Here is a 12,230-nt window from a genome sequence, read left to right as displayed (position 1 = left end):
CATGCGTGGGTTTTCTCCGGGTACTCCGGCTTCCTCCCACAGTCCAAAAATACGCTGAGGTTAACTGGTTACTCTAAATTGCCCGTAGACAAGGTTGCGATTTCTAAAAACAAACTTGGCGTGAGAATGTGCGCACCGCTGCGCCAATTTTGATGCTTGCTTAAGCACATTTTGGAGACAGAGGGTGAAGTGGTGAATTGAAACCAGATTGATCTCAAACCTTCATTGTTATCACATATTAGACTTGTAGAGCCTGATAATCATAAACCCTCATTGTTGTAGATGTTCATATAGTGCGCCATTTGGCCGACGACTGTATTTGCAGAACTATGTTCATATATTAACAGGGGCGGATTGAACGTTATTTCATTTGGTCCACATCTGGGCCGGTGCGCTGGTCTTTATTAAATAATTCTGTTTACTGATCACCTGGTGCCCTTATAGCTCATTTGGTTAAGCAGGTGACCCATTTGCAGAGACTGGTCTCTAATGCAGTAGCCCGGGTTTGATTCCTGCCCGCGGCACTTTTATGCATGTCTTCCCCCTACTTTCCCCCCCATTTCCTGCCACTCTTCACTGCAACTATCACAGTAAAAAGGCAAAAAAAAAGTAGATTTTGTTTATTTATCCATATGCGACCGAATGGGATGAGCGTCCAACCATTAATCAGCCCTGTACAGACACACATGCTTCACACCACAATGCAATAATGTCAGCTGTTTTGGATGACATTATAAACATGACCAGTCAATACATCAGGTTTCCTTACACTGTGGGTGAACAGGCCAACATTAAACGGCAATTTGCAGCAATGTCCGGTTTCCCAAATGTAATCGGTGTAACTGACTGCACTCATGTTGCTGTAAGGGCTCCGAGTGAAGATGAATTTGTCTGTGAACCGAAAAAATGTACATTCAATCAGTGTACAAATGATTTGTACATCGGACATGATCATAACAAATTTAGTGGCAGGGTGGCCTGGGTCAACACATGATTCATTCATCCTGACGCACAGCAGTGAAAAGACTGCAGGGGGCGCTGTGTAAAATGCTGTGGATCAGCAGCTAATTTATATACAGATACATTCATGAGTTACTTTGCTTTGACCATTCATGGTAAAATGTGGGTGTGTTGTGGGCGGAATGTGAGGTGGATCCACCTGTGCAATCTTCCAGCCGGTGTGTGATTATAAAGGGGAAATTGTGTGCATCTGTGCTTACACACAGTTTTATAGATCAGGGGTGAAGGGCATACGCCCATTTCAGATTTCCGGCGTACGCAAACTTTAGTATGGATCCTACGAAATGTTTTATAAATGAGGGCCCTGCTCTTCTACACAAAAACAGGACAAACTCTGGTTTCCAGGGGGTTGAAAGAGTAAGTTTACAACAACACAACATGTGAGCAGAAAAATCACAAAGTCTGTCTTTAGTTCAGCTGAAAATATTAGTTTTTGTCTTTTTTATTGACCAAACTTTTCAGGAAGTAGATGAAGAATAACTAAAGCTCTCATGTAGAAGTCCAGCTTATTTTGGATCCTTGTGGAGAGTTTAGTCTTAGAGTTTGTAAAGCTGTTGGGTTTCTAGAGTCACATGGATTGTTTTGACATTTAATAGAGAGTTTAGTGTCTGATTGTAATTCTGTTCACTGAATGGATCATTTAAGTGATGAAGTTATGTTTTGTTTTTGCTTCAGCTCTTTTTATTGTTGAGTTACTGATGTGATCAACTTGAAGCTGTTGAGTGCATTAAAATCCTCCAAGACAAAAGTTACAAAGTGGTTGCTGGAGTTATTTCAATTATGCAGATATTTATGGAAAATACTGAAATGTGTTGAGCTCATCCAGCCACAGAACTTTCATCCATATTTTACATGAAGAACCATTTTCAATACTGCCTGCCCTTGCTCTGTTTTTTTCTGTTTTTTTAAGCTCAGTGTTTTTTTTCAATTATCCCTTAATGTTATCTCTATAATAAGATTTTATAAGGGCAAAATGCTCTTAAAATACACCAGAATGCAGGAAATGGGATCAATAATTTTCATAATTTTAGTAAAGTATCTCTGAATAAATCTAAATCTGTCCAAAAAGTGGAAAAGCAATTTCTCAGTTTTTGTTAGCTGTTTGTGAAATTAAACGTTCACTCACATCCTGTGCATCTCCTGGGGGCTAAGCCCCCCGTCCTTAAAACCTTGTAACGCCCTTGGCTAAAAGCAATAAATAATTAGCTAAACTTAAAAAAAACATAAAAAAGTTACACATAGCTGATAGCTAAAAGTAATATTTGACTAAAAGCAACACATTATTAGCTTAATAGTTTGCGAAGAGTACCAAATAATTTGTTAAATTTAGTTTAGTTATTTAGTTAAAAAATAGTTACTTAAACATAGCAAACAGTTAGCTAAAAGGAATAGATAGTTTGTTAAAAAACAACACATGATTAAGTTAAGGCAATATAATAAGCTAAAAGTAGTAAATACTTAAATACTTACCTAAAAGCAACACATAATCAGCTTAAAGTAATACTTGGCTAAATGTAGAAAATAGTTGCCTTAAAGACATTTATAGTTATCTAAAATTAACACATAGTTAGCTAAAAGTAATAAATTGCTTGCTAAATGCAACACACAGTTAGCTTAAAGTCATAATTGGCTAAATGAACCAAATAATTGTTTAAACTTAACAAATAGTTAACTAAACTTAACAGAGTTAGCTAAAAGTAATAGTTATCTAAACTTAACAAATAGACAGCTTACCATAGCAAATGTAGAAAACAGTTGCCAAAAATGCATTTATAGTAAGCTAAAAGTAAGAGCTAGCAAAAGCTAAACATAATAGTTAGCTAGAAGTAACACAGTTTAAGTAATAGTTAGCTAAAAGCACCAAATAATTAGCTAAATATAGCAAATACTTAGCTAAACTTAACAAACTGTTAGCTAAATGTAGAAAACTTTTGCCTAAAATACATTTATAGATAGCTAAAAGTAAGAGTTAGCAGAAACTAAAAGTGATAGTTGGCTAAAAGTAACACATAGTTAGGTTCAAATAATAGCAACATGTACCAAATAACTGACTAAAAGTAAGAAAAAGTCGGGTAAAAGTATATATAGTTTACTCAACTTTATAAATTGGTAGCTAAACTGCTAAATATATAAAACACTCACCTAAAAGACATTAATAGTTAGCTAAATGTCAGAGTTAGCTAAAGCTAACAGTAATACATCGCTATGTAAAGGTAATAGTTACCTAAAAATAATAGTTAGCCAAACGTGCCAAGTAGTTAGCTAAAAGTAATAAATAGTTAGCTAAACATTTCTAAATACTGACCAAAATAGAACAGTTAGCTAAAAGTAAGAATTGACTAAATGTAGCCTGATAGTATTTTCAGTAACTTTTAGCTAATCCATAAATTGATTACTGCTTTTAGCTTTTAGCTAATACATTACTTTTACCTTTTAATTAATTTTAGTACAGCTTCTAATCCATTATTTTAAGCCAACTAATTACAAATTTACCTAAACATTCAATAATTAACTTTTAGTTAACTATTCATTTATTTTATTTCACCAATTAACTGCTTGGTTTGGGTAACTGTTGCTTTTAGCATAGAATTTCTTACGGTTAAGTAAGTATTTCTAAGTGTTAATTAAAAAAAGAAAATTGATTAATCTCTGCTGCAGAGGTTCCTCAAGGACCTCCAAAGGTTCCTCTACAGTGATGACAGTGAGGAATCCCAACAGGTTTTCTAATTCTGAGAGTGTACACAAAATAACCTATATTAATATGGTTCCTTCTGCAAACTCTTCTCTGAATTAAGCTTATAAATGTTCCTCCATTAGCCTGAAAAGAATGTAAGGTTCCCTAAATCTCCCCAGAGTTCCTTGAGGTTCTCCAGACTCTCAGATAGTTTGGTGTTGATGTTGTCCAGATGTTTCTCACCTCGTTGACGAACACCCAGTGACTGTCTTTGGAGGCCAGATTCGTCTCGACTGCCTGCAGACAGAACAGAGACAGAAAAGGTTTAGTCCAGGAGCTGATGTTTAGAAACATGACACAGCGTTTTATCTGCTCCACTTCCTGTCCGGCGGTGATATCTTCCCCTTCATCTCAGAGCCTCAGCTGCTTTGTTTGTCGTTATTCTGTAGTTGTGAAAAGTTCACCTCCCTAAAAACAGCTCCAGCTCGTCCTGCCAATTGTTGAGCCGCTGAGGCTCTTCAGTGGAGCTGAGTTTAGTTATCAGAGCGCCGGCAGCTCGTCTGCTTGCCGTCTGATAATCCTAATAACATCCAGCTTCCTGCAGCCGATAGCACGACGCTGCAGCTTAGAAGTTCTGAGAGTCGAACGATACCACAACTTCCACGTTTATCATCTCAAAACACGGAAACACATCCTGAAACTGAACTGGAAAACATGTTCGCTCACTGTTTAGCTGAAGGTTAAATAAGGCGGTTGATATCAGTGAAGCTGTTAGCTTAGCTTAGCATAAAAACTTGAAGCTGTTGTGTTTGTGCAGAGATAAAAAATGAAATAAAATCTGTAGCTCTCAGAAAAGTTTGTCCTGCATGGGTTGGAAAAGGAAAGAACTGACTAAAATTATGTACAGTGGTCGTTTAAGGACAATTCACACTCATTCAAACAAGTTAAATGCTAACAGAACATTAACATTTTAGCATAGACATACAAAAGACACACTAAAGAGGCAAAAGTGTGAAGTTTGTCCTACAGGTGTAGGAAAAGAAAGAAACTAAATAGAATTATGTGCAGTGGGCATTTATGGACAATCCAGACTGATCTCTGCTTTGCAACAAGCTAAATGCTAACAGAACATTAGCATTTTAGCATAGACATACATTAGACACATGATTCTTCACACCAAAGACCCAAAAATTTTAAGTTTGTCCTGCAGGTGTTGAAAAAGGAAATAACTAAATAAAGCTATGTGCGGTGGCTATTCAAGGACAATTCACAGTCATCTATGCTTAGCTAAATGCTAACAGAACTGTAGCATTTTAGCATAGATGCACAGTAGACACATGAGTCATCACACAAAAAGTATGAAGTTTGTCCTGCAGATGTTGGAAAAGAATTAAAACTATGTGTGCATTAGCATTGAAGCTAAAGTTTAACATTTCTCAGTGGATATCACCTGGATTCTGGGTCCTGGTGGCTTTTATTTCCCCTTCCAATGGCAGAAAAAGCTCCAGATTAATGGATTTATTAAGTGAAACTGCTCTCCTGAATGAAACGCAAAGATTAAAAGCTTTGTCGTCGTGCCACGGCTGCCTGAATAGAGCAGAGTCGTGATTAAAACCTGTGAGAAAGGCCACGGCTTGTGTTCATGTGGTCCTGTGGGAAATCAGCAGAGTCATGGGTTTTTACATGCTAGTTTTTACATGCTAATGTTAGCATGTTTGGCTTTTCTCCTGAAGGGTTGAATCTGATCCTCAAGCGGAATATTTGATGTGTTGTCATCTGGAGAGAGTTCAACCAGAAGAGCAAACAAACATCAAACTGAGCAGATTTTCCTCTGAGTGTGACCACTGTGCTGGTAGAAAGAACATCCAGACGCCGCTTTAGATACACAAGTGCAGACAGGAATATCAGTTTGCGTTACGTCTTGGCCGTCGGACCTCGAGGCCTCGCGCTGACAGATGTTTTCTAACATTCCTGGTTTGGCTTCCAGACCAAACGCTGACACGCTCATGAAGCTCAACACCAGAGAAAAGCTGGAGGACAAACCGAGCAGCACAGCTAAAGCATGAAGACAATCCTGCTTCTGTCTGCAAGTTATTAATGCAGACAGCAGTCAACCAGTCATTTCTCATCATGTAAATCACAAAGTTTAACCTCTGAACCGAAACAACCTGCCACTGGCTAAGAAACACAGAATATCTTGTGTAAAATTAACAAAATTACAGCATTAAGCAGCCAGAAACTACAAAAAATTTGAAAGCACTGTAACGTTTTCAGCTGCTTTAAGATTAAAATCCTGATGTCGCAGCAAATTTACTTCATCCTACGTTAATTATAAATCACTGTAAGTCACGTTTTTACTGAACTTGACTTTTACTAAGTACCATTTATCGTAAACCGAGGACCCCTGTAACCGGTTCTGATATAACAAAATAACGCTGTAGGTTGACGACAGCGCAAGTCGGAACTCCGTTGAAAATGTAAACAAAGTTGTTCCGTGCATTACGATATCGATCAGTTCTTCATAAAAGTCATGAACACCAACGACTTTCAAGCATGTATGAATCATTTTACAAGAAGATTACAGAAAATGTGGCACTGTTTCTACAGCTTGATCTAATAATGTCCCTTTGTGTGTTTTTATGATCTTTAGGTCCGTATATGAAACTGAGCACTTCAATGGAGTCCATCCAAGGTGACGTACAACAGGTCAGTGAAAACAAAGCCGTCTTATAGTGCCGTGTGACGACAAATTTGTCTGCTCCACTCGACAACTAGTTCCACGTCACCAGTTCGTACATAACGACTGAATGCCGTATGTCGTAAACCAAGAACTCCCCGTAAGCAGTTCGTGTGTGACAATGAAACGCTGTAGGTTGAGGACACTGTAAACAGAGGACCTCTGTACTTTGGAAAATGTTTGGATTTTTTGCAAAATAATCAAGAAATTCGACTCTTTTTAAAAATGATTTCCATATGAAGACATCTCTGAGTTCTCTCTCCTCCTTCATGATGTTCTGTTCCTGCAGGACTTTAAAATGAACCAAGGTGAAGAACAATTCAGGTCGGTGTTAATTACTGTTTGACTGCAGAGACAGAATGTAACGGTGTCAACAGCTCAGTGAGTCGACGAAGCTGTCAGTTAACCTGCAGGAATCACACCTGGATGACATCACACCTGGATGACATCACACCTGGATGACATCACACCTGGATGACATCACACCTGGATGACATCACATCCCGGGCGACATCACATCCCGGGCGACATCACACCCGGACGACGTCACACCCTGACGACATCACACCCTGACGACGTCACACCTGTCACTGTGACCTTTACAGGAAGGAGCAGCTCTGACAGGATTCAGGAACTCTGCTGTTCTGCTCTAAAGTGACTTTAACTCACATTTTTACTGAACTTTTTCACATCTTCTAGGTCTTTGGGGTGGTTTTGTGTGTCTGTTGTAAATTTTATGTCTCTTTACAGTCATCTTGGGTCTATTTATGATTATTTTCAGTCTCTGTGTTTAATTTTTGTTCCTTTTGGGTGATTTTGTTATCTGTTATTTTGAGTTGATTTTGTGTCTATTTGTAGTTGTTGTGTCTCTATTTTTTGTGTGTCTTTTGCAACAATTTCGGATCAACCCTGAAGGTTAAACATTTATATTTTAGCTTTTATTGATCGGTGAAGGAAGCAGGAACAAGATGAAGCTAAAATAAAGAAATTAAACCGTACAGATCTGGATTTATTCACAGTATGGAGGCTGACAGAACACCTGACCTTGTTCTTCTTGGTGGATTTCACCTCATCATCCTAAATATTTACAGATTAATGCTCCTCAGCAGCTGTTTTCTCACCAGTAAATCTGTGTTTTTACTGGTTAATATTTTAAACATCCCAGAATAAACAGCTTCATGAAGGCTGACACTTTTACCGAGATTTCTGGAAACTTTTTCTGAAATCTGGCAGAAATTCAGTGAATTTTCTCAAATTAATTATTAAAACTGCCCATGGATGTTTTCTGTAAACAACCTTTTTTCTTACGTTCATGATTTCTGACCTTAAAGCTTCATCTGCATCCCATAGACAGAAAAATGTGTTGAACTCATAAATATATAAAAATAAAACAGTTTGCAGTTATTTTACTTGTTTCCTTTGACGCATTTGTCGGCACACAAACTGCAGATTAATGAAATAATGGGACAACTTCAGCAAGAATGTGTAACCAACTGACAAAATACACAGTTTGTGGCTGTTTTGTGTCTCTTTGTGGTTCTTTTGTGTATCTTTGTGGTTGTTTTGTGTCTCTGTGTGGTTGTTTTGTGTCTCTTTGTGGTTGTTTTGTGTATATTTGTGGCTGTTTTGTGTCTCTTTGTGGTTCTTTTGTGTATCTTTGTGGTTGTTTTGTGTCTCTGTGTGGTTGTTTTGTGTCTCTGTGTGGTTGTGTTCTGTCTTTGTGGTTGTTTTGTGTCTCTTTGTGGTTGTTTTGTGTCTCTGTGTGGTTGTGTTGTGTATATTTGTGGCTGTTTTGTGTCTCTTTGTGGTTCTTTTGTGTATCTTTGTGGTTGTTTTGTGTCTGTGTGGTTGTTTTGTGTCTCTTTGTGGTTGTGTTCTGTCTTTGTGGTTGTTTTGTGTCTCTTTGTGGTTGTTTTGTGTCTCTGTGTGGTTGTGTTGTGTATATTTGTGGCTGTGTTGTGTCTCTTTGTGGTTGTTTTGTGTCTCTGTGTGGTTGTGTTGTGTATATTTGTGGCTGTGTTGTGTCTCTTTGTGGTTGTTTTGTGTCTCTGTGGTTGTTTTGTGTCTCTGTGTGGTTGTTTTGTGTCTCTTTGTGGTTGTGTTCTGTCTTTGTGGTTGTTTTGTGTCTCTGTGTGGTTGTTTTGTGTCTCTTTGTGGTTGTGTTGTGTCTTTGTGGTTGTTTTGTGTCTCTGTGTGGTTGTGTTGTGTCTCTTTGTGATTGTGTTCTGTCTTTGTGGTTGTTTTGTGTCTCTGTGTGGTTGTGTTGTGTCTCTTTGTGGTTGTTTTGTGTCTCTGTGGTTGTTTTGTGTCTCTGTGTGGTTGTTTTGTGTCTCTTTGTGGTTGTTTTGTGTCTCTTTGTGGTTGTTTTGTGTCTCTGTGTGGTTGTGTTGTGTATATTTGTGGCTGTGTTGTGTCTCTTTGTGGTTGTTTTGTGTCTCTGTGGTTGTTTTGTGTCTCTGTGTGGTTGTTTTGTGTCTCTTTGTGGTTGTGTTCTGTCTTTGTGGTTGTTTTGTGTCTCTGTGTGGTTGTTTTGTGTCTCTTTGTGGTTGTGTTGTGTCTTTGTGGTTGTTTTGTGTCTCTGTGTGGTTGTGTTGTGTCTCTTTGTGGTTGTTTTGTGTCTCTGTGGTTGTTTTGTGTCTCTGTGTGGTTGTTTTGTGTCTCTTTGTGGTTGTGTTGTGTCTTTGTGGTTCTTTTGTGTGTCTTTGTGGTTGTTTTGTGTCTCTTTTTGTTTTGTGTATCTTTGTGGTTCCTTGAGTTTTCAAAGTTTTTTATTTTTTTATTTTTACCATCTGATCTCCCAGAGTTCATGTTTGTGTTATGTACAACATCACTGTGTCATCCTGGCCTAATTTATGAATCTAAATTAGATTTTAATGTATGTATGTTAACTGAGGAATATTGAAAAGCTCGTTCACTATGACCAGTCAGAAATAAACCTTCATTTTCTAAAACATGAATTAAAATTTGCTAGAATTGTAAAAATCCTCAATAAGAAACAATTAAAGGTGAAAGTGGCATCATCGATCCTCTGAAATGTGATTTTTAACAAACAGAATTATAGATATCTGCAGTAAATATCTAATATAAAATGTGTGTTTTTCTAACCTGAAAACAGCCTAAAGATGTTTTTAGGTTCCTGAGGTGGAAATCAATGTGACTTCACGTCTCTGGAGAAACAAACGTCACCAGCTTCAGATAAAAACATGTTTTTGTGGATCTTTTCCTGGAATTAAAGCTCTCATTGTGCTGCAGCGTGATGATGATGAGGTGGCAGCAGGACGGCGACCCTTCATCTTTATCATCATCATCATCATCATCATCATCACCATCATCACTATCATCATCATCACCATCATCACCATCATCATCACTATCATCATCATCATCACCATGAAGGCTGACTCAGATGACCGACAGCGACACAAATGTGTGAGAAACTCGGCGAGACGACAGAGAATCCAGCAGTTTGAGCATCTACGGCACTAAAAACGTGGTCGATCGTTTTGTCTGTTTCTGTTTCCTCCGATCCGAGCAGAGTTCAGGTCAGAGCTCAGAACAAACTCAGACTGAATCATTATTTTATCAGCCGGATGCTGACCCACATGCAGACAGTCCAACAAAAGACAACAATGAAACGACTCAAAGTTATTTGTGCTTTTGTTATATTTTTACAGTATTTTTGCAGTATTTTTGTTGTATTTTTAATGTATTTTTGTCGTAATATTTCTAGATTTTTGTTGCATCTTTGCTGAATTTTCTTTGTATTATTGTTGTATTTTTGTGGTATTTTTACTCTATTTTTGCTGTTTTTTGTTATATTTTATAGCATTTTTACTCAATTTTTCTTCTATTTTTGTTGTGCTTTTGCTATATTTTTGCAACATTTTTGTAGTATTTTCTTGTATTTTTACCATATTTTTAAGTAGTTTTGCTACATGTTTGTTGTATTTTTTTCTTACTGTTACTTTGCTGCTGTGATGTTACAAATGTCCTCTTGTGAAACTAATAAAGCATATTCCATTCTATTTTTGTTGTATTTCTGCAGTAGTTTTCACTATTTTGTGATATATTTTGCTTTATTTTTACTGTATTTTTCTTATATTTTTATTTTATTTTTGCTATATTTTTCCTGTATTTTTCTTTTATTTTTGTGGTATTTTCTTGTATTTTTATTCTATTTTTGTTCTATTTTTGCTGTATTTTACTTGTATTTTTATTCTATTTTTGCTCTTTTTCTTGTATTTTTGCTTTATTTTTCTTGCATTTTTGTTCTATTTTTGCTGTATTTTTAGTTTATTTTTGCTGTCTTTTTCTTGTATTTTTGCTGTATTTTTCTTGTATTTTTATTTTATTTTTGCAGTATTTTTCTTGTATTTTTGCTGTATTTTTCTTGTATTGTTTATTTTATTTTTGCTGTATATTTCTTGTATTTTTCTTTTATTTTTGCTGTATTTTCTTGTATTTGTATTTTATTTTGCTGTATTTTCTTGTATTGTTTTACAGTATTGTTGCAGCATTTCTGCAGCATTTTCTCTCTGCAGCTCCTTCAGCCGGCTGCTGATGAGGAATCGATCCAGAGGCAGATAAACATGAAACCTGAGAGACAGAATCACTAAATATTGAGTGATGAAATGTTTCTTATCAGGTTTAGTTTTGATGTTTAGTTTCAGGTCTTAAATGAAGAAGAACATGGAGCTGCTTTCCTCTGCAAATGCAGAAATAATCATCGGATTTTCAGCTTTCTGATGGTCCTTGAACGCATCATCTGTGATATGCTGTTCTGCTACGCAAATTAAACTATTACTATTTTTATTACTATTACTTTTGTTATTATTATTATTATTGTTGTTATTATTATTATTATTGTTTTATTATTTTAAATATTTTATTCTAAACTATTTTTATCTGTATGTAACTCTACAAAAATACCAAAACTGAAAAACAAATGTACTGACTCTCATTTTTTGTAATGAAATAAAAATGTAGTCAAATATTGATATTGTTTTTTTAAATAAATAAATTTAATTAAACATTTAAAGTCAAATGCTGCTGTTTTTTTAAAATGCTGTTTTTTAATATAAACAACAAAATCTGAAGAAGGTTGATGAAGGTTTGATTTAGATAATATTCAGTAAAATCATAATTTATCTGAATTTTCATGTTAACCCCCAAAAATACCACAACTAGAGGTTTTTTATTGTTGTTTCCTGAAGGAGATTTTTAATTCTCTGCAGGTTTTTACCCAGTTTAAACCTTAAAATGCACATTTTTGTTTAATGCCTGAGTGTAAAACATGACGGTAGACTTTAAATCTATGTTTCTACATCGCTGTCAGTAGGAAATGTCATCCTGAGGGAAGCTGCATTAAGCTTTAATAACTTAACTTTAAATCTTTGCAGCACAAAGTGAAAAGAAACACGGACGTCCAGCATGAGGAGCTACTGGGACTACAGTGGATGTGAGCGCTGTGTCTGGTCCGGTTCAGGGGATTATCTGGTTTATATTGCTGGGCTCCTCTCCGCTCTCTGAGGGTTTAACAGTCCTGACAACAAGCATTAACAGGCAGTGGATCAGCAGCGGCAGCGACGGTTCACCAGAGACCGGCTGCTTTTAACACCGCCGTGATGGATGCAGGCTGCAGGAAATACTGGAAAACAGCAGAAAACAGCAGAAACCAGGCAGGGAATGACAAGAAATAACAGAAAACAGCAGAAACAGGACAGAAAAGAGCAGAAACCAGGCAGGGAATGACAAGAAATAACAGAAAACAGCAGAAACAGGACAGAAAAGAGCAGAAAC

The 12,230-nt window shown here is 36.6% G+C and overlaps 1 protein-coding gene across 1 annotated transcript in view; it reads right to left on the bottom strand.

Annotated features, from left to right (window-relative positions):
* The window catches only part of grid1b (glutamate receptor, ionotropic, delta 1b), a 739,432-nt gene that overhangs the window by 128,698 nt on the left and 598,504 nt on the right, over positions 1-12,230 (bottom strand). Inside the window, 1 exon segment of the mRNA XM_051939963.1 lies at positions 3,938-3,991. Within this exon segment, the coding sequence (XP_051795923.1) occupies positions 3,938-3,991 (54 nt within the window).

This window comes from Acanthochromis polyacanthus, chromosome 19 (genome assembly GCF_021347895.1).
Source record: "Acanthochromis polyacanthus isolate Apoly-LR-REF ecotype Palm Island chromosome 19, KAUST_Apoly_ChrSc, whole genome shotgun sequence".
In the NCBI taxonomy this organism is placed as follows: Eukaryota; Metazoa; Chordata; class Actinopteri; family Pomacentridae; genus Acanthochromis; species Acanthochromis polyacanthus.
Note: the sequence above shows the minus strand (reverse complement) of the source record. Positions and strands in the feature narration are given on the sequence as shown.